A 27,166-nucleotide genomic window follows, 5' to 3' on the forward strand; every position below is an offset into this window, starting at 1 on the left:
AACTTCGTATGGGTAGGAAACAGCTTTGACCTCATGGACCCTAAAAAGCTGAGATTACCAGGGTCCCTGGACCTCCCTGTGACAACTGCTGCACTAGAAGGACCAGAATGGTCTCGGGCTGGAAGACGTGTGTGGACACACACGTTCCCATAGCATCCTTGAACTAGGACATCCTGAGTGTGTACCCAACCCGTTCAGCTCTGCCAGGTCAGAATGGTGAGGTTGGGGGAGTGGGGGGGGGGCGCTGAGTGCCAGGTGGAATTGATGCTGATCCCCCACAGAACTGCTGATTGCCATTAGCCGTCACCCCCAGGGCTGTGTGACAGACGGGCGTGCCTGGCCCCTCACTCCGAGAGAGGCCCTCCTGGTGGGCAACACTTTCAAGGACGGTCTTTCCTTCTCTGTTCTAGCATGCCAGAGGGGTTCAGTGTCACGTTCTGCTCAGTGAGGCAGAGCTCTAGGCTGACGTGTAAAATCCATCTGTGTCCGGAAGACTCAGTGGTTCTCTTCTCATAGGTAGGAGCCCATGCTGCAGGCAAGCCTCTGCTCCTTGGTGTGCTGGGTGGGGTGATACACCCTGATGGGAGCCATCCCACGTGATCCTTTGCCATGGCGAGAGCTACGGGATTATACTGGTGTTGGACCTGGGAGAGCCCTTCCAGTTACAAACGGCAGGACCCTGGAAGTTTGAGGGTTTGTTGTGAGTGCTCAGCAGTTGCAATGCCTACTGGAGAGTTGGCAGCCTCCATCTGATGGCTTTGAACTTGCTGGGATGGAGGTGTGGGGAGAGAGAATGCCCTTTGTGCAAGAATATTCACCTCAGTGTAAAATCCTGACACTGTCCTGCTGGAAAACCTCTCTCGGAAATAGGCAAAAGCAAAAGGGGAAATACCTCTTCCATGTCCCAGGGTGGCTCAGGGGGTTAAGCCTCTGTCTTCAGCTTAGGTCATGATCTCAGGGTCCTGGGATCAAGTCCCACATTGGGCTTTCTGCTCAGCAGGGAGCCTGCTTCCCCTCTCTATCTCTGTCTGCCTACTTGTGACCTCTCTCTGTGTCAAATAAATAAATAGAATATTTTAAAAAATTGGTTTAGCTAAAAATTAGGTATATGGCTTGAGAAATGTGCTTTTTTGCTTCGCATACTAGCTGGTGGTTGGTTTATTCAGTGGCTCAGTAGGACTGCAGTGCCAGGTGCTTTGAGGGACCCAGAGAGTCAGAGACAAGTGAGCCATCTGAACAGTGTGAATGTGCCCAACGGAGGGAAGAGAGCTGGGCTCGGGGACTTCTCCTAGGTTCCATTGTTCTGTAGCAGTGACTCTCCAATGTTAGCCTGCTTTGGGATCACTTCCTGACTTGTGAAGCCTAGGATGGGGCTTGATAACTTGCATTTCTAGAGCATTCCCAGTGATGCTGCTGGAGCCCACACTTGGCCGGAGAGCCACGAGAATGTTGACCCAGTTACACTGGTCTGATGGTCTTGCTCTGCTCTCAGAGGGGTCTGCAAAATGGGGCTGAGAAGGAGCAGTAGCCAGATTGGACTTGTGAGGCAGTGAGGAGGGGCCATAGGAGAGGACAGCACGTTGTAGCTGCGGCGTGGGCTGTCAGCCCTGTGGTGGCAGCAGCAGAATGAGGACAACAGTTCAGATTCCATGCTGCACTGATGTCCGGCTCTAATTGGAAGGCTGTGGGGATCCGCTGTGAAAGGCTCTGATACCCACCCCCAACCCCAGACTAGGGCCTTAGAAGCCAAGGCCACTGAGGAATGGCTACCGTGTGTCTAGTAAGTTGGCGCCTGAGCAGCAGGGCTGCCAGGCGGGAGCTTGTCTTCTTTGCAGAGAGGACACAGATAGTTTGTTTTCCATAGTCTGAGCTTGGCCAGAGATTGGAATTCATTTGGCGGAGTTATGCCTGGAAAATACGAAGTAAAACAGAGGGTTTTGAGGTAATTATTTGAAAAGAAATCCTCCTTCCAGAATGACCTTTGGAGCAGTCTTTGACCTGAACCATTCAAATGAGGAATGCTGACATAGACACTTTGCTTTGCTCTTGTCACTTTTGCCGAGTGGAAGCATCTGTCTCTGGTTGTCAGGAGGAAGTGGGAGTGGGCAGCACTGCTGGTGACGCACTGTAATGCAGATTACTCAGACACACGCGGGTGTTTGACCTGCCAAAGTGCTGTGATTCCATGAGCCCAGGTCTCTTTGAACCTAGGCCTGGACAGACAGTGACAGTGTGGTCTCAGAACTAGCTCGCTGCTTATTGTAAGAGAGGGACAGTGGAGGATATTGGTGGGGGGAGGCCATATCCCAAAAGGAACCGATCTCTGTCCTTGGCCCTAGCTCACCATGGCCACGGCCTCATACCTAGTGTCTTGGACTGACAGTGTATCATGTCTGGTCATTGGAAGGTTAGTGCCTTATGGGAGCCATCTGCAGTCTGGGCCAGGCGCTGGGCTGGCTGGGGCAGGACTACCAAGCTCAAGGTGAGCAGTCTTGGCGCTGGGTGCCTGAATGCTGATACGGCCTTACGTGTCTACCCAGAAGCCCTCAGGCTGCACCCCAGCATCCCCGGGCTCAGAGAAAGCAGAAGGGGTGCTTTCTGGGTGTACAAGAGGTACCAGCAAACACTGCCTGTCCGCTGGATTCTGTTCCAACCCACACGGAAGAGTGCCCCCCCAGGGAGCTAGACTAAGTGTTCCTTGTCCACATGGGGCAGGGGGTGACCCAGCCGAAGCCGTTTCCATGCGGGGTCTGGCCCTCCCTGGCCGAGGCTCCTGATAATCTACTAGGTTATACCTGCTCTTCCATGTGACGGAGGAGAGACACCTGCTCCATTCCCTGCCTCGCAGGACTTGGGCGTTTTGGGGGAGGAGAGAGAAAGAGCCAGCGCTGGAACACCTTGAGTGTAGTCACAGTAACATTCCTATCCAGCCCTTTTCTGTGCCAGGCAGTGGGTCCTGGACCTCAGTCCTCCCCATATGGGGGGATGCAGAGATGAAACACAGCAGCAGGGACCATGGAGCTTTGAACCTGTGGTCTGACTTCAGGACTTCTGGCTTTTCAAACCATGATCCTCCACACTCACAAGCTCTGGGAAGGGACCACACATGTGTCTCCTCTTCCAGGAAGGTACCAGGGAGATGGCCCCAGCCTAGCCAGCTCCTGCTAGATGCCTTCTGTCTCTGGCCTCAAGAGTGTTCTCTGCAGTCCAGAGAGGCCTTGTTAGGGAGGCTGCTGAATTCTCCCCGTGGGCCTGTCATACACCCCGCACTTCTTGACTTCAGTAGCACCCTGAGTGTATACACCGCCAGGGGTGGGGAAAGGGTGCTCAGTGGGGGAGTCATGGGCTGAGGGACTTGTTCACGGAGCTGTATCATGGGATTGCATTCAGCCTTACTGAGCGGTAACAACAGATATTACTTTTTTATGTTTTTAAACTGCAAACACTATTAAACTGAAAGGATGCCCACTCATTCTGTCATTACACTTTATTGGACCCGGTAAATATCACTTACATCCACTTAAATCAGATTTCAGCTTCTCAAGCACACAATTCTTGTCAAAATGGCGTCAAAAACCCAAGACTAAAATTTTTTTTTTTTTTTAATTGAGCGTTCATTTTCCTATCCGTGTTGTGGGGGTGAGTAGGAACTGGAGAACCTATGGTTTTTTTTTGAAAATTTGGCTCTAACTCTTAACCAGCTCCATGACTTCGGCTGGATGTTGACCTTTCTGGACCCCAGTGTCCTCCACTGTAAAGGAGGGCTAACCCCAGTGATCAGGCTCTTGTGTGTTCATTGACACGGGCCTACAAAACACTGCCCACAGAGACTGGCTCTAAGGACACGCAATTGGGGGAGGCTCCCAGGAGAGCCCTGAGTGCACTGTGAGTTGGTTATAGGAAGGCCGGAGCTCACCGGGTTGGGTAGACTGGTTGAGGGGACGGTGTCCTAGAAAATGGCTGATGGGGACCATAGAAACCAGCTCCTCAGCCCTAAACAATAAAGGGGAAAATGTTTTAAATTCAGCAGAGAGTGTTAGGGAAAATGTGGAAAATGGGGCTGAGATGTGGGGGAGGGGCTGCTGTTGACAAGAGGACAGTCAGTGTGAGAAGGGATTACCGAGGAGAGTTTTGGATATTCTGGAAAAGGGGGCGTTACCTGATGGCAACGGAATAAGTGATTTATTCTTTTGACGTGTAACACCACAATTCCCTGTCTCCTGAGCATTGGCCCATCCGGAAAAGAAGATATTAGGGACTAGTTGTTTGCTGAGCTCAAAGTCTCTGTTGACCTTAAAACAACTTGCCTGGAAGAAAAACGACCTAGTGTATATTTACTATTGAACATAATTTTCCTTAGGAAGTCTGCAACCCTATTAAAGATTAATAGGGAATCTTATTTTCATATGTTTCTGCTTAAAGTCTATTTGTGCAAGTGTAGGCTGTTAGCCATTCAGACATCCGTTGCCTTCTTCCTCCACCCCCTCCCAGGGCAGGCAGAAGCTAGGCTCTTTTAATGTGTGGAGGGTAGATTAACATTCTGCTGAGCTTGGAGCTCAGGTACCACAGAGGTGTTTAGCGCTTGTCCTTTGGGGGTGAGGGCAAAGGGAGGAATTTTGCAAATTATTAAAGTCAAGAGAGCCTGTGTAATTTCAATTTTTCATCTTCTGGGAACCCCCAAAGAAGCAAGGTTTGACTGAAGGAGGCCAGGAAGCATTTGGGATAATTTCTAGAATTCACTTATGTTTCTCTAAAGTAATTAGAGTTCAGTTTCTCTGGCTCTGAGCATTACATGATGCAACGCTTCTTTCCAAGAGGTCAGACAGCACCTCCTTAAATTTATACCGGCCTGATGCCAGCCAGCTCAGTAGACTATGGACCACATCTGGGGACCACATGTAGTGACCTGTGGAATTGCCCTGAACTGTTTCTGAGTGTGATTCCATTGGCCTATAAAACACATTCCTCTGCTAGAAGATGCGGAGGACTCACAGAAGACGTCACTCTTTGGTGATAACAGTAGGATTAAGCATGATGTTATTTGAGCACATATAGACTTTAGACATGTAGATTAGTGATCTCAGGATGAAGCATTTCATACACCAAGTTATTAGCAGCAGAATTTGAAGAAAAAGATTACTGTGACTGTCTCTACCCTAAGGCTTCATAGAGGTCTCCAGGGCAGTGTGGACATCCTGGGCTGGTCCTGAGCAAAACAGAAGACACCACACTGACGAATCCTATCCTTCTCCAGGAAACTGGAGGTCATACACAGGGGCTAGGTGCCTGGCACGCTCATCTTCCAGGACTGCTGTGAAGGCGTTACTGTCATTCAACTGGAGTAATCAAGTTTCAGAGAAGTTAAAGTATTCACCCCAAATGCCATGTTTAGCAAGTGGTTGAATTCAAACTAAAGACCTGCTCCATTTTCAAATTCTGTATTCAAAACCTCTACTCTACACTGACTTTTAGAAGAGTGTTTGTTTTCTGTGCTCTTATAGCAGGTTGCCACAAACATGATAGCTTTAACACAAATTGATTCTCTTACGTTTCTAGACATTGGAAGCTATACACAAGTCTGTGGGGCCGAAATCCAAGCGCCCGCAAGACTGAGTTCCTTTTGGAGGCTCTAGGGACAAATCCATTACCTTGACTTTTGCCCACATGCATTCTTTGTCTCATGGCCCCGTCTTCGAAATCAGTAAAAGCTGGTCCAGTCTTTTGCACATGGCATCTGACCTCCTCATCTGCCTTCGTCTTATACTTTTAAAGATCTTATGATTATGTTGAGCCCACCTGGTGATCCAGAAGAATCTGCTCACCTGAAGACCTAAAACCATAAGCACACATTCCAAGGCCCTTTTCATCACCAGGCCAGGTAACATGTTCACACCGTGGTTCCAGGATTAGAGTATAGACATCTTCTGTCTACAGTAGTTTATCATGAATTGCAGAACAGATTAGTCCCCTACTACTACGGTAGTATATCATGAACTGCAGAACAGATTAGTCCCCGGTCATTGCTAGAAATCACAGAGCCAAGTATGTAACTTTCATCCAGCTGAGGGTATGTGTGCATTTTGTAGTGATAGTACTACTCCCTCTGTCTGATTTTTCAGTGGCCCCAAAGACATTCACTCCGTTTACATTTATCTGTTGCATCAAAGAAAGCTACATCTGAAGGCATCTTGAAATTCTTTCTAAAGTGAGAGTGGGCATAAATAATTCAGTAAAACCATGGAGGGTGACCTTTGCTGCCCCAGGGGTGCCTGAGCAGTTAGTTGACTTGGGGCTTCTCAGGTTCCCGGGTTGAATGTAGGGCAACTGCTATAATTCACTCCTGAAGATGGAGGGGCCTGCAGAGTTTCATGAAGAAAATTCATCCTATGTTGGTCTAGAGTTTTAAGGAGTGGCTGTACTGATGAAGATTGGTTGAGCGTCTAGATTTCTGTTTCTTCTTGTGGCCCAAAGCCACAACACTGATGACTAATTCTTGTGCAGAAATATGAAAGACTGATTGGATAAGATGGACTCTCAAAGAGTTTTGGCTGATTTGTCACAGACCGTTAGTAGATATCTGAATGTTTTATGATAATTTAATCATCCAGAAAACCTCAAATTTCTCTTTTCCTTCCATTGCTTCTCATAAAAACAAGCACTGTCCAAGTGGAGTTTTGTGCACTGGAGGACATCTCTTAGCGTGGATAATACAGAACAACTTTATTTGCTTTGGCCGTGTAGCCAGTGTAGGACTGTTGGCAGGGTCTTTGTGCCCGAGGGGGACTTACAGTCTGCTTACACTATGACCATCCGTGAGTCCATGGAGAGATTGGAGAGGGGGGTTGAAGGGAGGAGTTCTGGCCTGAGGGCAGCTCTGGGACATCCGACCCAAGGCTGTCAAGAGCCCCTTCACTGTTGGAATGGATTCCCTTGCCAACTGCCATAGCTTGCTTTTCAGATTTTCCACGTAGAGATTAGCTGTCAAACCCTGTCAGCCCCTCCGCAGCTGCTGATTGACAGCTGTCAGTGCTTGTGCAAGGTGGCTTCATGAGGGATGCCGAGATCGATCAGATGCCGACCTGGACGCCCTTCAGGGGGCTGCCGCTGTTTCATGTCCTCAGAAAGGCTAAGGAAACACAGCATCTCTGCCCTGCGGCGTGCTTGCCCGGAACCCTCACCCTGGAGAGAAACCCCAAGCAGGACACAGGGACTAAAGCCCTGGGTGACACCTGCACTTCCCGAAGTCCTTCCTTGGAAGGGCTTTGTCACCACACCAGGGGTCGAGCCCTGAAGGTGGTGATCATAGCCTCCTGTGACCCACATGTTGGGCCAAGAGGTACCAAGGAGCTGGACGAGCAGCTCCTTGTGATCAGGCTTCCCCAGGGCAAGTGAGGACAGCGGCATGTATTAAATGGGTTGTAGCCTCCCAAGTATCATGATGAAGCTGAGCAGGGCTTTGGGAGGAACAGGGCAAACCTCTTCTTGGCTGCGAGGGCTATATTGTGCCAGGAAACAGAGATGTTAGGCAAAGTTTCTTGGACTTAACAGTACTTTCCCGAAAATAGGGGGTCATAGTTTGGCTGTCAATGAGAAGTCCATTAACTAGTTGGGCTTTAATCATCCCACCAGGGTGGAAACCCACATTAGGGGGCTGAGAAACTCAAGGTGCGCAGAGCTGTGGGTATGTGTGTCTGGGGGTGTGAACCTGGCCCAGAATTGCTCCAGGGAAGCCACACTCTCTCACGGGCCTGGGGAAGACCCTGGCTTTCTGAAGGGCAACCTGTGCATCCCCCAAGCTCTGCAAACTGTGCCCCAGAGAACATGCTGGGCTTTGACACCCCCACCCCCGCCGGAAGCTCACATGAACCCACAAAGTGGGGAACAGCAAGGCAAGAAAACACCTCTGCAGAATGTCTTGAATATAGGCTCTGATCTGCGAGAGGATGCTTTCCAGATGTGCTCTCGGTAGGCTGCCGGGGAAGAAGGGCTAAGGTAATTTTCTAAAAACGGAACAAGAAAAATCTGTTTTGTGTCACCGTACCAGAAAATCACCATTCTAGAACCCTTGCTTTGTCATCCCGGTGCTAATATTAGCAGCATGTTTTTCAAATTATTTTTATTCTGCATAAGAGATTAGCAGTATTAACAAACTCACTGATACTTAGTCATTTTAAAAATATGTCTTTCCCCCTAAGTCCCAGGAGGAAAAGTAGCTTTTTCTTAAAAGTGCCTTTATTCTATGAGCTCATATGACTGAGCGGTATTAAGTAACACCACAGGATTCCTGGCTTCAGTCTTCTGAAATTTGTTTTGGTCAGAGTCATTCCACTGACGTAGCCTCCGTGTGTGATACAAGAGGCCGGCGGAAGGTAGACTAAGAGGCATGTCCCCCTGTGTTGAACTTGCTGTGGGTCTGGGCTACAAGGGCTTCAGGTTGAAATGGACCAGAAATTGGGGAGAAAAAAAAAAAAAAGAAGGGCTAGGAGATGAAAATGTATTGGGTAATGTGTATTCTGGATCCTGGGTGAGGAGCTTTATAGAACTTTCCATGAGTTCTCACAGCAGCCACGTAAAGCGACTGTGGATGGCATTCGCCCCATTTTCCAGGTGAAGAAATGGAGTTGGAGAAGTGATCTAGTTTGCTAAGGTGTGAGAAGATGAAAGGTAGAGCTGGGGCTAGAGACAGGTGCGTGTCCCTCTTGGGCCTGGTGTGCTTTGTTTCCTCGGACTTTGGTTTCCTCTAATTAAGAAAACCTTTCCAGACTACATGGCTTGCCTTGAAAACTGAGACTTGAAAGCCCTGATGGTCCCGCTGTGGTCAGAGACAAATGCTAGTCATTTCTTACACAAGCGGGTGAATAAAGGGATCCCTTCCCAAGGTTCCGGGTTTGGACCAGTCAGTCAAGCTCTGCAGTCCTCAATGGACCCCAGCGGTGGCCCCAGAGCCCCTCAGTAAAGGGAAGCCTAATGCATCGATAGACTCGTCAGGCTCAGATTCAGGGTCCTGGATGCATCCATGACCCCTGCTGGTCTCCCGCATGCCATTCAGAGCGCTCATTGAGGCTAGAGTACAACATTAGGCTCTGAAGAACAGTCTGGTCAAATGAAGAACAGTCTGGCCAATCCCCTCTGCATTTTCCCCTTCTAGGGCTGACACCTGCCATCTGCTGCCACCCACCGTGTGACTCAAGGCAGGAGCTAAACCTTTTGGCCTTGGGTTTTCTTACCTGGGAGAGGAAGGGGGTCCACTGGAAAAATCTGGATCTCTGTAAAAACCCGATGCCTAGATGCGAAATCATGTGTCATGGCAAGGTAGACTCGTGGGTGAGAACAATAATAATGCTTTGAAAACAAGTACTCTTTTTTCCCAAGTATCTTCAAGCAGCCCTAGATTTTATCGCTGAAGTGGAAGAGAAATCCAAGAGCTAAGAAGTCAGCAACGAATGTGGGAGTTCTGGGGAGTTCGGGTCAAGAGGCTGGATCTCACTCAGGACCTCACAAGTCCTGGTCCAGAGCTCATTTCTGTGAACCACACGGCTTATGTCCAAGTGTGAGATTCATCCTGAAAAAAAAAAAAAAAAAACAAAAAAAAAACACACATTTAAAAGAATAGGATGATCCAGGAGGAGTTAAAGTGGGCATTACTAGTATGTTGGATTTTTTTTTAACCTGTTTCCTATAACACTATTTTCCTAAAAATATTACAGAAAAAGTAGGTAAATGACTCCCCCACCCACTGTCAAAAGACCATCTGCTGTTTGAGAAGACTCTCCTAGATTTTATCATTAGAATCGTTTTTCTATTTCCCGTTAGCAGCACGCTGCCCTTAGTGTGATACGTTCTGCATAAACCACTGTTTTCCTCTTCTGCCGGTTTCCTGAGGCTACCTTGGCATTTACGGTGTTTTCCTCCTTTCTAAGGGTGGGGATTTTCTCTTTCGGAGGGAGACACATTTCTACATTAGTGCCTATTCATTTCCTTTTCATTTTCTTAGAGAAAATCAGGTTCATCACCGCTTGTAGTCATGGAGATTTCATGTCTCCAGAAGAGATCCAATTGTGGAATTTCTTTGTTAATCCCACACTGGACGTTTAAGCTTTTGTGTTTGGATCAGTGCAGCCCAGGCAGGGGAGCAACCACAACAGGCTACAATGAGACTCTTTAACCCAAGGCGGGCAGGGCAAGTGTGTGCCGCAAGGGCTGTCCGTGGACGCTGGGGACCAGGGCATAGCAGGTGCTCAGGCCTTGGTTGGTGACTGGGCAGGTGAAGATCTTAAGCTCGAACCTGCAAGGCACTTGCCTCCCACGGTGCAGTGAACTCTGTATATAGCCTCATCTTCCTTGCAGACTGGTCCCTCCGCAGCCCCACCCTGTGCCGAGCTGCCTATGCCTCGATTCTGCCCCTCCTTTCGACAGGCTTGACTTCCGTTCTAGTAAAACCTGCCTCCGGTGCATCCGTCTTTCTTCCTCTCCTTCAGGCCCCCAGGTCTCCCCGCTGGCTCCCCACTGGCTGCGGTCTCCTAAGCAGCAATGTCTCCCACGGGCCAGTGTCTTGCCTCCCCATTGTGGGCAGTGAGGGCATGGGATACGTCTCAAGCAAATCTTTGCTGAGCGGCTGAGAGATCCAAAAGTCCTCCCAACATGCAAATCTGATCATGTTACTCCTTTGTTTAAAAACCTTCAGTAGGGGGCGCCTGGGTGGCTCAGTGGGTTAAAGTCGCTGCCTTCAGCTCGGGTCATGGTCTCAGGGTCCTGGGATCGAGTCCCGCCTCGGGCTCTCTGCTCAGCAGGGAGCCTGCTTCTCTCTCTCTCTCTCTGCCTGCCTCTCCATCTACTTGTGATCTCTCTCTGTCAAATAAATAAATAAAATCTTAAAAAAATAAATAAATAAATAAATAAATAAAAATAAAAATAAAAAAAACCTTCAGTAGGGGTGCTTGGGTGGCTCAGTCGGTCAAGCATCTGCCTTCGGCTCGGATCATGATCACAGGGTCCTGCGATGGAGTCCTGCGTCAGGCCCCCTGCTCAGCACGGAGCCTGCTTCTTGCTCTCCTTCTGCCTCTTTTCCTGCTCATTTTTCCTTTCACTCTCTCTCTCAAATAAATAAATAGAATCTTAAAACATAAAATTAAATTCAAGTAAAAACCTTCAGTGGTTCCCAGTGGTTTGAGGATAAAATCCAAACTCTGAGGTCATTCAAGGCTCTTCAAGCCTTTGCCATCTCATCACCTGTCATTCACCATTTGCCTCCCGTGGCTTGGCCGTCCCACGGGGACAGCTAACAATGTTCCGGGTGATACGTGTGTTCAGTGTAGCAGTTGTGAATGATTTCCAGCTCTGGAGTCAGATTGAATGTAGTCGTGTCCCAGCTCCACCACAGAGCTCTGTGACCTGGAGGGAGTTCACTTAAACTCTCTTTGCCTCAGTTTCTTCATCTGCAAAATGGGACTGATAGTATCACCTGCTAAAGTTGGTGTATTAAACGTGTGCACACATGTCAAGCTCTTAAATCAGTCTCTGGCACATACAGACATTCCATTATCATTACCCCGGGTGTTGTATGAACTTACTGACTCTATCCTGTGCTGCCTCCTTCTGCCTGAGATACCCCCTCCGCCTCTGCCTGATGGACCCGAGCCATCCTCTGACTCCCAGGCTCTCTGGAACGAACATCTCTAGCCAAGGAGTGTTAAAAGCTTAAGTCGTGGGCTTATAGCCTGGTTCTGCTACTAAAGCTGTGGTTTCCTCCTTTGTGATATTCAGATAAGAAAATAATTGCCTCTACCTTATTAAGAGTTCTCAGGGAAAAATATAAAGACATACCTAGCATATGCTAAATACTTCATTCATGTTAGATATTATTTTATTAGCAGCCTTTCTGCCTTTCTACAATAGCCTTTCTACAATAATACTGCCTTGTCACAGTAGTAGTGTAATCTGTTTCCTTGTTTGTCTTGGTGGGTGATTCGAGTTCAGAGACAGAACTTCCTGCCTCTCAGGCACTTGACACATCATTCAGGCCATGGAACATGGAACTGACAAGGACTCAGTGGCTTTAACGATACATGTAACCATCTGTTACCATTTTCATATGTTCCTTTAAGAGATTTCCCAGGACCATGTCCAAAGGAGAAGATGTTAGGAAGGAAGGGTCTTTGAGAGGCCCTAAGGACTGGAGAGTAAATGGTCCTATACCATTTTATTTGGCCCAAAGATGACTGGAAATAAAGGGGAAGTCAGACTGGATGGGCTGGGACTTCACTCCCAAGACATGAAACAGGCTTTATCAGTAGGACTAAATACCTCCTGCTGGTCTTCAAACAGGGTCGTGCCAATACATGCTAAGTAGCTGGTTATCCAAGAACGACACAGAGCCCTGATGTGGCGGGTGTTTGCCCATCACCGCGGTGCAAAAACTCCCTCTGAGGTTACTCTCAGAACACCACTGTGATGTTAACTGACTGGCAAGGATGGACCAGTCATCCATGCATGGGCTACCTCCAGCACAGCACTGTGTAAACCTCAGTTTTTCTATCTATAAAATGTGAGTCCTCTGAAGTTACAGTCCTGTCTCCAAGTAGAAATGTTGGTGGGTCGAATGAGAGAGAAAAAAAAAAACAACAGGCAAATGTTGGTGTTTGGGCAACACTACTTGGGCTCATCATCATCTTGAAACTCTGTCTGTCCACTAGCCGTGTGCATCTTAGGACCGGGATCTGTGCTGACAGTCTTCTGTCACAAACCAGCCTGTCCGGGCTTCTGCTCAGAGCCATGTATCTGGTTTTATCCTCCCAATCAGGGTTCTACTCTGTGTAGCAGACTGACTCAATTAGCCTTTCATTCCAGAGTCCAATTGTGAGTCAATTCTGAGGTTGTTAAGCAAAATGAGTCTGGTGGCATTAGCCTCGCGCTGAAGGATAGTAATCCGCATCGCGGTGCCGTTCAGTTAATAGTCTGCTTGAGAGACTATGAGAAACAGGGACTCGGAGACAAAGCGACCTTTTGTCCATCTCTGGGGGACAGGCTGGGAGTGCAGGGCTGCCAGGTCAGAGAGCTGCTCAGGTTGTGGGCAGCACTGGAAGCCCAGCTGCCTGAACCACAGTTGGCCTCTGCAAAGTTAGAAGCCCGGCAGCACCAGATCATTAACTTTCATGACCGGGAAAATTCTTCTGAAATTAACACTCAGTCCAAGCTGGATGCCATTGGAGTCAGTTGAGTAAGCCCGGGCCACCTTTAGGGACTTCCTCGGAAAAATGAATCCTCTAACCAGGCTACAGAAAATGGCCAGGTTTTATGCCCTCCAGTGTGTTCAATTAGAGTCAGAAAACACCAACGAGGCTTAGATGGTTGGGAGATCCAGGCATGCAGACGGGCTCACACTCAAGTCTCATTTGGAGGATTTTGCCAAGACCCTTAGCTTCAGCACATGGCCCTGCTTGGGAAGCGGGATGTGGGGGCCTCTCTGAGGACATCCAGGTGCTGTGCAAAGAAAATAAAGCTTTGCTGTAGCACCTGCCCTGGGGATTGACAGGGATGGCACCAGGCACACATGGACGGGGCCCAGATGGGCGCAGCTCGGGAGGCTCAGATACCCCTGCTTAAAAGGGTTTGAGGAGAGAGCAGACCCTCACAGACACCCTGCAGCCTTTGCAGTGTGCTATGAACTCAGACAACTTCATTGGGCCTCTTAACTCCCCGCGAGCTACTATTGTAGTAAAGGGACACATAATGGGCTTCCTGCAGACCTTTTACAAACCTCTGTGATCTCCATACACACTACCTTGCTCTGCCCCGCCACGCAAGCTCGCACATAACCCAAGTTATGCTAAGTAAAGACAGTTTTTTGGGTGGAAGGAGGGAAAAACAGCACTATGTATGTTGTCTGCCAATTTGGGTATGCTGAAGAGAAAAGAGCCGAGACAACCATCCATTGTCTCCCATAATTGCCGGATAATTTAAATTCTCTTGAAGTCCATTGTGTTCTTCGCTCAGAAGCAGAGCTGTTGTCTGCTGAGATGACCTCGGCAGTGGCCCCGCTCTCATTCAGGATCTCTCCAACAATATGCTCTTCAGACTGAAAAACAGCCAGTTGGCCACAAAGAGCCTTCTGCCTCCCCAGACCAGCGTGTCTGTGGCCCGTCTTCATCTCTGGGGCTCTGCAGTTTTGCCACCACTCATGGCTTCCCAGTGGACTGCGCTGGCCCCTGGGCAGCTTCCCAGCTGTGGACAGGTGCAGCAATGGTTAGCGGCCCCTCCAGGTACCTCCTCCCCCAGAAGGCCCCATCACACAGTGAAACAGTGCCTCAAGTGAGCATCGCCTGTCCCTCCTTCGGTTCTGGAGCAGTGAGCCCCTCCTCAGTGTCACTTGGCAGGAATCAATCCCTGTCCCCTGGGCTGGGGAGTGAGAGATAACTTACAAGACAAATACACGTATTTTTAAAGCCAGCAGGAATTACGGGAGCAGATGGGCTGTAGGATCCTATTTGGATGCCAGGGACATGTTTCTGTATAAAGTAAATATTTTCCCAGTGTAGATCTCTGGTGAGTGTGTAGAGAAGCATATTTCCTAAAGATGCAAATAAGTCTGTCAGAAATAAATATTGAATGGAAACTTCAAAGCATCTAGATTTCTCCAGCTACAGGCCCTGAAGACTTCTCTGCAAATAAGCAGACACACAGGTGGGCAGAGGGCTGGGGAAGGAGGGGACGGTTGGGTGGGGGAGTCGGGTAAGAGGGGGTGCTCCCATCCTAAGAGCTTTTCTTTTGGCGCGGAAAAAGGCGTATTGACGAAGGAACAAAGAAAAGTTGGTCCAGAAGTTTAGGGTATTTCGAAACACACAGCTTCCCTTTCTCCCCATTACAGATCTCGCCTTGCGGATTTTTTTACCAACTGCCAACCTGAGTCGAGGTCCGCCAGCAGCTGTCTGAAGGAAAACTATGCCGACTGCCTCCTCGCATACTCAGGGCTTATTGGTAAGATGGGGGAGAAGCGGAACGGGAGGGAAGTCTGGTTTACAGATGCTCACGGACTCTTCCCATTGTAGCCTGCCACTGTCTGCGAGAGGAAAAATAGCAGTAACCTTTATGCTGGGGTTTTGACATGAAGTCCTCTAGGACTTACCTGCAGAAAAAAGAAACCTGGGGATCACAGCTGTGCCAAGGCAAGGCGGGAAGCAAGGAATCTCCCAGTGCAGGAAGACTGTGGTGTGAGCACCTGAGAAGCATCTTGGGGGGTGGGGGCGGGGAACCAACCACACAGAACAACAGGAAAGGAAAAAAATATATAACATGGCCATGGAAGAGGGGAGCAAGTCCCCTGAGCTCATTGAATTAGGGGACTTGGAAGTCATTCCGTCCGGGGGAAATAAAAAAGGCTGCTCCCCAGAAATGGAAATAAAACCCCTAACCACTGGGGTCCTTCTTACCATTGATATTCTTGGTAATTCAGCTCCTGATGTGCAGGGAGTGAGGTCGCCTAGGATGTTTCCAGGAGAACAGACCTAGCAGAAACAGTGTTTTCTGCCTCTCCAGAACGGAAGCGGGGTCTTGGCACTCGGGGCAACAGTGCGGTTAGGGTACCAGTGAGTTAGAAGGTCAGAAGTGAGGCAGATTTGTGTCCGTGGCTAAAAGGGGCAGGCAGGCAGAGAGGCAGGTGTTCCAGGGCCTGGAGCCTGAAGAAGCCCCGATGGCAGGGTTCCGTCACGACTGACATTTGAGGACAAACGTGTAGTGAAGGCTGTGGAGGGATGAGGGAAATCACACTTGTCAGAAGCGTGATGGCTCAGCCACGGCGACTGCACAAGTCACCGGGCAGGAAGAACTTCCCACCAAGAATGACAGCACAGACTCAATTTTTTTTTTTTTTTTTTTTTTTTTTAATCACCAGAGTGGCTTAAAACCGGAAAGAGCTTTCGGGAAAATCAATGATGGTATTTAATGGGGAGATATTCCAGGTGCCTGCACATTCATCCCCACGTTGTTTTTTTTTTAAAGAATACGTGTGTTCTCTTGGCCAAGACCTTTCCCCAGTGCTGTTTACCGTTTTTGTGGCTATGTCCCAACGAGTGTAACTTCCTTGAGTCAATACCCCAAATTTGCATTCGCTCTTTCCTTTTCTTAAGTAAGTTGATCTCTGCGAGGGGTTATCAACTATGGAATTACAGGTGTGAGCAACAATGGAAATAATTAAGCCGTGCTCATTTTAAAAAGTTAAAAATATAAATACAGAGAAACCCAAAGGAGACAGCTGGAAAGATCTACAACTCCACTCCCAGATAGAATCCCTATGAATATCTCAGTCCATATTCTTCCAGGCATGTGTGTTCATTAAATCCTCCATGAGTAGCCAAGGCACGGGGCTGCCAGGCATTTCTGGCTTGGAAGCCATCACATGGCCAGGATGATGAAAGACTCATCATATAATGGAATGAAATGGTTGAAGCAATGCATTTTACAGACCAAAATCTATTTCCCTCTTGGGTCTGGATCTTTCCCTCCGCACTGGTCATTGGGTTCTGGTTTCTGTCAGGACAAAGCTTGTGCCTGCTTCTTCCATATGTCAGGGACCCATCATGGTGTCCGGCATTCACTGGCTACTTAGTAGACACATTTTAACCTCTGGACTCAGGGTTTGGGGTACCTTCTCCTTTCTCGTCCAAATTAAGTGCTTACTCTCTGTTGTGGGTCAAAGTTCCCATCCCAAGGTATAACAGGAGATAATGGTGTTTGAATTGGTAAGGAATGTAGGGTAAAAAAGACGTATCTTTGACTTAGAAGAGCTTACAAAGAATTTTTGTTTTCTGTAATGAACAAAATATATCCTGTGACTCACTGACCACTATTACTTTTATGTCCACAAAATACAGAAAAACAGAAGGCTTCTTGGCATGACTAGGCATCGCCTGGTGCGAACCACCCAGAAGAAGACATTTGGGTTGTATTAAGTATAAATGCTTTGCTTATTTGCACCAGCACAGAGCTCATCAGAAAAACCATGAGCATAGGAAGATGTAGGCAAGAGAGACCACCCAGCATTTCTCTGAGGGCTTTTGAGGACTTCTGAGACAATACTCTAGAAGCCATCAGCTTAGAGGATTTCCAGTTTATTTCCAATTCCTTCACAACTTGGAAGACTTTATTTAAAGCAGTTGAGTGTCTGGTGAGCAGAGGCCTCATTATATATGTTCCGGATGTCAGGGAACCCAAAAGATAGCTTCGAAGCTCCTCTGTGTTCCTTTGAAGAAGCCATTTGCTTCTGAGGGAAGTGGATGCAAAGTCCTAAAAGGATTTTTTAAGATACGTGAAACCAGTTCTATCTATTTATGGAGATTAATGACATTTTCAAGAAAATGCAAGGGATTTGGGAACTCATGCATTCAAAGTTAATTCTCTCCTGCTCCATAACATCCATACCATTTGAGCAGGAAAAAAAAAAAAAAAACACCCTAAGTGCAGCTCAAGGAGTTCTGTTATAATTTTTTAAGTAAATGTGTAAATTATTTTATGTGCTCAAGATAAATTACCAAGAAAACGCACTGCTTCACATAATTTCCCATTCAGCCAACACAACGTTTGTAATTATCCGTGATGTGTCCGTGTCAGAGGAACATTTGTTTCTCCTTAGGCTAGAGTAAATTCTGTACGATCACATAAGAACAAGGTGCCTTGTTTCTACTTTCTTAGGTACAGTCATGACCCCCAACTACATAGACTCCAGCAGCCTCAGCGTGGCCCCATGGTGTGACTGCAGCAACAGTGGGAACGATATAGAAGAATGCCTGAAATTTTTGAACTTCTTCAAGGACAATACTTGTCTCAGTGAGTTTAAAAAAAAGGGGGGGGGGACACACAAACACACTTTCCTCTCTGTGTTCAAGCTATACCTTTGCATTTCTTGTGCCTGCCTTCTTCTCTCTCTCTCTCTCTCTCTCCCCTCTCTTTTTTCCGGCTCGCTGATGGTGAATCCAGCCTCTCTTGGCCATACTACGCAAGGCAGCAGGGAACAGAGTGAGTGGGTGCTGCCAAGTCTGTGAATCCAAAGGCCTAAGAGAGCAAGGGATTCGAACAACAGAGGGTGTATCCTGTCAGATAGAACCCTTCTACCCACAGATCAAATTCTGATGTTGGCCACCAGCATGAAGTCTGTTCCAAAGGTTCTTAAAACCTGGGTCTAATATGCAATGTGAGAAGCTCAGACAAATTAGATGGGGGTAAGCCTCCGAGGGCTTGCTGAGAAAAATTAGAGCGTTCACATCAATAGCCCCCTGGATGTTCAGGGTTGGCTCAGAGGAGAAGTCACAGTTCTTGAGTGGGATTAGCTGGCGGTGCAGGCGGGAGCCTCGGGATGTCCGTTATCTCGGGAGACAGAGATGAGCACCTGGGAGCTGGGGGGCGGTGGGAAGCTTGCTCCTGCTTGGAAATAGTATTGGCTGTTACTGCCACTTTCTTCAGGCAATATGGAAACCTGTTTCCCAAAGGGAGAGGGAGAGAGAGAGGCATGCAGGTGTGAACAATGGGCAGGCATCAGACCGTGCAGAGCCTCCCTTCTGTCTGCGGAGATGCACATCGTTTGAGGGGACGATCCAGCGGACATGCTTGAGGACCTGCTCTCCTTTGGTGGCAGCTGCCCTTAGTGTACTGGGGGCCTTCAACTCACTCCACAGGGAGTGCGATAGATACATGGTCTCCTTGACTGTCTTCTGCACAAGAGTGCGAGGAGGTGTAGGTAGGAGCTTCTCCATTTCACAGGTGAGTCAACAGCTGCTACTCACATGGGTCCTCCAGGCCACAGTTGGATCTAAAGCTCGAGTTCCTCCTTCTGCAGCCCCTGTGCCCCGAGGCTTTTGTATCATGCCTGATATCAAAGGGCCCATTGGTTGAGAACATATGGCGGAACACCGGGGACCAAGTGGGACTTCCTGGTGAGAGATGTGGAGCCAGCTTCTAGGAATTAAGGTTCAGCCACCCCTCTGAGAGCCGTGAACACTCTCCATGATGGTCTGCTGTCTGGTGACTGACGGCCGGAGAATTAGCTAACAATTTACCATGTGTACACGGAAAAGCTTTTAAGTGTTACTTATTCTCAAACCTCTTTATCGCTTCCTTTGTTGAAAAGACAGATCTAAATGATTTGCTTACTAGGTGCTTCAGTCATGTGGCTGTAACCAAATGCTTTAATCATCTTAAAACTAGCACAAGCTTCTGGACACCTAAGGGAAATGGAAAACCACAAAACTAGTGGGAAGTATGGAGACATTTGCTGAGATATTGGGGGTACCCTCAAACTGAACCTCGGCTCTCCAGTTTGGTCTTGACTTAAAAAAAGAAAAGCATATATATATATATAATCCTCCTTTTCCACATCCTGTATAGTCTTTTGGCAGAATGAAAGTTTTAATGAAGATAAAGCAATGACAGTATAGGTCAGTGTGAGAAAAGATTGTAGTCACACTGCCTGGAAAACCGCTCCCTCATGGAGAAATTAAAGGTGTCTCTGCTTAATAATATTTTGGTGAAGGGGAGACTGGTCTGGTCTCGTTTTGCTGATGACGTCTCAATAAAAATAAATACATTTGGTCTTCAACAGGGACCAAAGCCAGCCAGAATTTTTCACCGTCATCCCATTTAGACTTGGATGAGAAGGGGCACAGGGCACCAAAGACACAGGGCCGTCAATTCACATCCTGCAAAAGGCTGTAGAGTAGAAGGAATTAAAATTTGTAGGTTCCAACCCGAATGTCACAACCCTGTTCTGCCGCCTTCAGATTAACCAGATCTCTCCCAGATTCCTCTATCACGAACACAGCTTTAACCGATTGTTTATTTCTGGTTCTTGGGGGGAAACGCAGTTATTTTTAAGCCAAAGTGGATGGCCAGGGTGAGGGGAAGAGAGAAGAATGAGTCGGAGATGGAGGTAGGCTCAGAGTTCCACTCACTTGGGTCTTTCTCCAGACGCCTCCTTCACCTCCCTGGACCGCGGTATGGGAGCTATGCTTCCCCGTCACACTCTCAGCCCCCGCTTCATTTCCTCCAGGCGTTTCTCAGCACCGAATGGATTCTCTATCTCACTTAATACCCTCCCCAGCCAGCACGGGCTCTAGGGAGGGCAGAGGCTCTTGTCTGTTGCTGCCATCCTTCCTGTTCACTGCTGGATGCCCACGGAGCAGAGCCTGGCACATAGTCCATGCTTCCACTGACATTCGAGTAAACAAATGAGCAAGTGCACAGACACCCCAGGAGGCAAGACCACCACAGGGGAAAAGCTCAGGTAGTGCCCATACATGGCAGGGGTCTCCTGGATCTCCGTGTCTGAACAGGAAAGAGGAAGGAGCGTTCTGCAGCTTGTGGTGGTGGTGGTTCTCGGCCATTCGGAGAAACCCGTCTCCCTGTCCCTCGTTCTCTGCATTGCACCCACCCGTTAAGCCATGTAAGACCGCTAGGAGCAAATTTGTATTAATTCCAGGCTGTTTCTTACGGCCTAAAAAATGTAAAGTTTGAGAAAACAAGCTTCCAATTTGCTGAACTTAAAGGATAACAATTTTAGAACAAAATGTCACTTCTAAGAGGAAGATTAGGCTTAAATTATTCTGTCTTGTATATCGGAAGATGCCAGCTAAGAATCATATATTAACAATTTGCACATTCAGGTCTCAAATGGAGGAGTTTGATTTCTTATACAATGAATATGAAATAAACAAATTCCTAAAGCCAGGCCAAATCCCCGAGGACCTGATTAAAAACTGTTTTTAATTCATTTTGGGGAGGGGAACAACACACAACCAATTTACTCTTGCCATAAAAACAATCTAATCCCATGAAATTGTAATAAGCTTTTAAAGTTTTACATTTTAAACTTTTCATTTCAGCAGGGCTGCTCCTACCTAATTATGCAGATTTTGTTTGGAAGACTGGGAGCAGAAAGGAAAAAAATAATCTTACTTAAATTTTCACTATGTATTGATGAGATTTGGGGTAGATTTTTTTTTTTTTTCTTGTAAGGAAACTAGTTGCATCTGTACTAGTTGCATTTGGCTCATAGTAGCTGCTCAGAGCCTGTGCCGGGTGCTCTATGGTAGTGAGTCACGTCTTTGGCTGTTTGATTTTACCGCCTGCCAAATTAGCGTGGGGGTCACCAAGTTGCCTCATGATTAGGGCTATGTTACTTTAAAAAAAAAATCACTAACTAGTTTGCTTTTAGTATAGTATTTTAACAGAGTACAGGGATGTTCTTAGAAGATCGTGATCCCCCAAAAACAGGTTCGAGGCTGGGTTTCGAAGCACTTGACTGATGAGTATTTCAGGGCAAGGACCTTGCTCAGCCCCTGGTACATAAAAAGGAACATGATCTGTCTTGTGCTTCAAGCATACCGAAGTGTCCATGTCGGTGTTTAATGAATGAATTGATTTTTGAGTACCTGACCCAATGGCTGGCTCTCCGCGCGCGGAGGGATGGTTGGGTTTTGTTCAGGGAAGTCCAATACTGTAATCAGAATTTCTAGTGTGCCTCTCTGGCTTCATGTATCCTGTCTGTTACATTTGCTGCTTGACTTTGAAATTGGATTTCCTCCTGTTTTACTGCAGAAAATGCAATTCAAGCCTTTGGCAATGGTTCTGATGTGACCGTGTGGCAGCCAGCCCTCCCAGTTCAGACCACCACTGCCACCACCACCACAGCCTTCCGGGCCAAGAACAAGCCCCTGGGGCCAGCAGGGTCTGAGAATGAAATCCCCACTCACGTTTTACCACCTTGTGCAAATTTGCAGGTAAGAGCGGGGACCAAACTCCCGTTTGGAGCTCACTTGCGGGGGCGGGGGAAAGCAGGGACCAGTTTCCTGCAATGCATTTAAAGATGGATGGCTAATGAGGGAGGGCTGCTTGGGTTTGAATCTTACAAGTGCATTTAACCACGATAAATGAAGATTGCGAATCGCCGCAGAGCGGGAGAAGGACAAACTCTGGGATTGACTTGCATTTGCTGGGAGTGTGACTTTGGTCATTGGGCCTGGAGCTGGCCTTGGTGTCTTCACCTGTAGAAGGAGGGGGCTGGGGTGATGAATCTTCAGGCCTTCTATTTGTGGAGCGGCAGAGTCAAACTGGGATCAATTTCTTTATTATGCTTATTCTGTGTTCCCCCCAAAGCAGCAGCCTGTTGAAAGAGAAAGTACTCTTGGGTTGGTCACCACCAGTATCATTTAAACTTAACACAGAGAGTGTAACTCTGTCTTAAGGTCACCAGGGGCACTGTCACTAGTGAGGTGTTAATTCCAAGAGTTCCTATGGGTTCGTTCTTCCAGAAGCAGAAGAAAACGTTTTTTTCTGAAGTCAAAGGAGCTGGATAGAGCCACCCTGCAAAGCCTCTCGTGGGACTGGAGGCCAGTGAAGAGTGGCCAGGAGACTTCCTTGGGGTTAATCCAGAGCTCCCAAGGGCAGAACCACAATGGCATGTGAACAGTGGTTTCCTGCCTTTAGTCAAAGCGGAGTGTTTATTCTGCCTTTTTATTGATTTTTTTTTCATAATAACAACTATTCAGCTACTTACTTAGCAAGACATTATGTGTTTATATGTTTGCAAAGTCTCTTCACACACTTTAGGTCTCCGGCCGTTACCCTCCTGACGGCTGTGGGAGAGTAATAGTGTTACTGTCGGCCTCGTGCTTGCACTGGAGGGCTCCAGGGCTTGGTGAAGTAACACTTTCGCGGGAGCCCGCAGAGCTTGTGAGTCACAGAACCGGTGCTGGGAATCCAGGAGACTCCCGCTGCTTTCATGGTTCTTCCTGTATTTGGGGGGAAGGAGTGACCGCGTGGTGATCTCTGCTTCCTGTCGTGCTAGGCGAGGGCACAGGCGCCGAGCACTGGCTGTCATTTCATACTGGTCACTGGAGTTTATTCTCTTTTCTCCCCACTCTGCTGCCACCAAGGACCAGGCTCACCGGAAACCTTCTTTGGCCAATACCTTCTTAACTCACAATCCCCTTCGTTCCCTATAGACCCTATACCCTGGGGCAGTTCTTCTGCTTCTGATTGGCTTGCGGTCTCTCTTCCCCAATGTCTCCCTTCTTGGATGTCCTGCGTGCCGCTCAACTGACGACTGATCTCTGTCCCGTCCCCCCATGTCCCAAACCCTGAGACACACTCACACACACACTCACATGCACAGCACTAAGGGGGAAGGTGGGGAGGGGAGCCACATGGCCCAAGGTCAACCAGATATTCTTCATGCTTCTGAAGCATTTCCTGAGCATGTCCCATGTCCAAAGCTCTGTGCGGAAACTGCTAGAAGTAGGATGCTTGGGCAGTATTACAGCCTCTAACTGCTCCCTCTTGCAGCAGAGCCCTCAGGCTTGGGGAGGGGAGGTGACTTGCACAGCCCCCCCCCCCCCCCCCCCGCCATCCTCCACCCCCAGCCAGGGAGAGGAGAGTCTGGAGCCAGACATCGCACCACAGACACAGGATCTGTTCTTTGTCTCTGGCTGGTCCCCGGCGTCCTGCTTCCTCCTAGGCCAGCCTGCTGCTCTTACTGGGTCCACTTTGGTTCTAGCGTCTGTAAGACAAGTGGCCAGATGAGAGATAGGACCCTGGTGTACTTTGGTGATAAGACTGGGCCAGAGATGGCTCCTTACTGGTAGAAGAGGCAAGCTCTGGCCATGGCAAAAACCGGGTTCTTTTCTGCAGGTGTCTGAGCGCAGGGAGCATGGCTGTGGGGGCAGTGTTTATAGCCTGTGTATCAAGCTCCTTCGGTGTTTTGGAAACTTCATGGGGATGGGCACTCAGAAACAATTCTCTCCTCAGTGAACTTATAAATAATGCGCAGGATGCAGCTTGTCAACATTTTTGGGACGTCAGACCAAACGAATAGATGACGCTTCAGAAGACTAGCCGTCATTGGAAATTCTATGAAATTAGTCTTCTCCGTGAGAGAGGACTCTGTCAGCCATAAGGAGACACTCTCCCCACCTCCCTGTGCCTCTGCTACTGCCCCCCCCCCTAAAAAAGTGCCTGGCTTCTGCTTCCTGTGGTGCCCGCATGTCTTGGCCCCACAGTATTGTGCCTCGAACACAGCTCTGCCCAGCCACCCCTCCCTGTCAGGAGGACTCGGTGCTGCCGCAAGGTTGCCCTGGCAACGTCAGGGGACACATGAGCTCTGTTCCCGAGAAACAACGCTTTGCCTTCCCCTGTATTAGTGATAGGAAATCTGCCTCTTGAGTAGAGGGGCAAAGTAAAATTAAAGCATGATGTTTACATTGAGGCTGCTAGTTAACTTCTCTGCAGAGGGCGAAATGGCAGTGGGGGTTGACCAAGGAGTAAGGTTGCAGCCATACTTGTCTTCCCTGGGAGACACACACGCACACACACACACTCCACATAAGTTGGAGCTAAATGGCATTTCATTTCTGGGGAGCCCTTCAGGGTTCTACCAGACCTCACCTTTCCTCTTAAGGGAACGGCCTGTTTGAACCCATTTTTGCACACGTGAAGCAGAGAGTGAGAGCTTGGGCTCTGCAGCCAAGCCTGTGTTCAGACCCAGGCTCTTTTCCTCACCAGCGCCCGGGCTTCTCTGAGCCTCAGCTTTCACAAAACTCAAGGATGGTCGAGCTGCCAGAATGGGGGGGATTAAATGGGGGTAATACCTCAGGGCCTGGGGCAGAAGGAATACTCCAGAATGGTACTTTAAAAATGTCCCATGTGATGTCTGATCACCAATCAGTTGGCCATTGGGTCTCTTGATAGCAGACGGGTGTTGGTGTTGTGCCGGATTTACAGACATCCTTCCCTGCTACACATAAGGCAACAGAGTCAGGGAAGGGCTGGCGACTTAACCAGAATCACACAGTAATTCTCTGGAGGGCCTGGGATTTCTGCCTAATGGCCGGTATACTTCCACCTTATTCCATGACTTTGGACAACCAACCTGGGCTCTTTCTTTGAATTAGAAATGGACAAAAAGGAGGAAGTAAAAAAACGGAAAGTTATACAGTATTTGTCTTTCTGCATTTGGCTTATTTCACTTAGCATAATGCCTCCAGGTTCCTGATCTCACTTCCATGTAGTATCTGATAAGGTCAGATTTTTTTTTTTTTTAAAGATTCTATTTATTTGACAGAGAGAGATCACAAGCAGGCAGAGAGTGGGGGGGAAGCAGGCTCCCCGCCGAGCAGAGAACCCAGTGCGGGGCTTAATTCCAGAACCCTGGGATCATGACCTGAGGTGGAGGTAGAGGCTTAATCTACTGAGCCACCCAGGTGCCCCAAGTTCCGATTTTTAAAGCGAGGAGAATGGTGGTTACCAGAAGCTGGGCAGGAAGGTGCCGCTCAGAGGGAACAGGTTTCAATCACGTGGATGAATGGGATCTAGAGCTCTAGTATACAACATGGTGACTACAGCTAGTAATAGTGTATCGGATACTTGGATCCTGCCAAGAGAGTACATCTGAATTGCTCCCACCCTCCCCCAAAATGGTAGCTACCTAAGTGATATGTTAATTAGCTTTACTGTGATAAACTTTTCCTCAGATACACGTGTATCAAAACATCAGGTTGTAGTCCTTAAATGCATACAATTTTTATTTCTCAATGTTACCTCAGTAAAGCTTGTGACGGGGGAAGAGGATAGAAATGGCGGCAGGGCAAAGCTCCTTGAGAGGGACCATGTGCCTTGGTGCTTCCTGAAGGCAGCCATTCAAGTCATAGGGGAAGCACAAAGCTCGTGCTTTAGGTTGGGGTTATTCATGCAATTCCAGGAGACAAGGAATAGGAAAAGACTGAAAGTTTGCCAGTAAAATTTTCACAGCTTGGCGATGTCTTTTGAATGACCTATCCTAACAACGGTAGAAAGAATCACTGGAGGCCAGAGGATGGGGGGTGAGGGAGTGATAAGAGATGGGCCTTCACCCCGAGAACATGGTCCCTGGCACTGATTTAGGACTCTTGCTTTGGAAGAGGGCTCCCAGGAGATTCATTCTCCCTATTTGTCCTTCTTCTGCCTGGCTGGCTGTCTCCAGATAAATTACCATTTGCCAGGGGGTCCTGGAAATATCTTACAATGGCGTTTGTCGCAGCTGCGTGTGTCATTACTCAGAACAGAACTGACTTAAACCAGCTTGGGATCCATAGGTAGCAGATTTGGAGAAAGTCAACTATCTTTGGCAGCTCTAAAGTTCACTTCCCTCGAGAGGCACCCTCCTGTAATATTTTAAAATATACAATAATATGAGGAAACTCTTGGGGACTTGAATTCCTGTCTTAACATTTGAGATAGATTTCCCCTTTGGAAGGGAAGAGATAAGAATAAACATTTTCAAAAGTCGGCTTCGAAGTGTAATAATCAACAGAACTAAATGCATTTCTTGTGGGGAAATGGGTGGCCTTGGGTGTGGGGCGTATAGGACTCTTCTTTAGTTCCTGTGAAAGGCTTGCCTTTAAAAAAGGAAAGTTGATTGATTAGTATAAAATGTCATAGAAATGTCCAAGTGCTCACCCCCTGAGGTGATAAAATACCAGGTTTTGGGTAACCCGCCAAGCTCCCATGTCAGGATTAATTGGCAGTCATATTAGTAACAAGCATGACGCAGGCTGTGCTATTGTTGGAATATCCTTTTGAATTGTACAAAGTGGTCACATGAAAAACAAAGGAAGATTAAAAATTCTACCAATTATTTCATCTTCTGTGCACTTGAGTGATCTGCTAGCTGGAAAAAGCTCAGGATATTTAAACCAAATGGACTGTACTCGTCGCTTATTTAAAGTAAATATCTTTGGGAGATGTAAGTAAGTGTTGGAAAAATCCCTACTTTGCCTCATTGTACACCACTTAATTCTGGAAGCTTAAAGTAAAGACCCTTTAGAGTGACATTTGTAGGTCTTGGATTCCGTGGTCAAACAGGGGGCTAGAGCCTGAGGAAGACAGCCCAGGGACCGTAGCCGAGGACGCTGGGCAAAAGGTTGCTGCCTCTGCCCCTTTCTGCTTTCCACTCTGTAGGGCTGTGATTGAGAAGAGAAAGTCTGGTAGCCTGGGGAACACACAGTCCGATCCAGGGCTGGCGGGTGGGTAGGGGAAAGCTGTGAGCAGTTGGTGAGCTCTAGTGCACGGTGAGAGCCACGACCAAAGTCCGTTTTTCTTAGGAGCCAAAGAAAGCTTCTCTGTGGAGAGACATGGAGGGCCAGAGCTTGTA

General features: G+C 48.0%; 1 protein-coding gene across 6 annotated transcripts in view; it reads left to right on the forward strand.

Moving 5' to 3' along the window:
- GFRA1 (GDNF family receptor alpha 1) overlaps positions 1–27,166 on the forward strand; it is a 210,421-nt gene that overhangs the window by 155,735 nt on the left and 27,520 nt on the right. For all 6 annotated transcript variants that reach the window (XM_004751864.3, XM_004751868.3, XM_004751867.3 and 3 more), the window contains 3 exons: positions 14,864–14,973; positions 17,683–17,817; positions 21,580–21,761. In XM_004751864.3, the coding sequence (XP_004751921.1) occupies positions 14,864–14,973; positions 17,683–17,817; positions 21,580–21,761 (427 nt within the window). The remainder of the gene's footprint in view (positions 1–14,863; positions 14,974–17,682; positions 17,818–21,579; positions 21,762–27,166) is intronic.

Source organism: Mustela putorius, unplaced genomic scaffold (genome assembly GCF_011764305.1).
Source record: "Mustela putorius furo isolate JIRA1106 unplaced genomic scaffold, ASM1176430v1.1 tig00003909_pilon_pilon_pilon, whole genome shotgun sequence".
NCBI classification, from domain to species: Eukaryota; Metazoa; Chordata; class Mammalia; order Carnivora; family Mustelidae; genus Mustela; species Mustela putorius.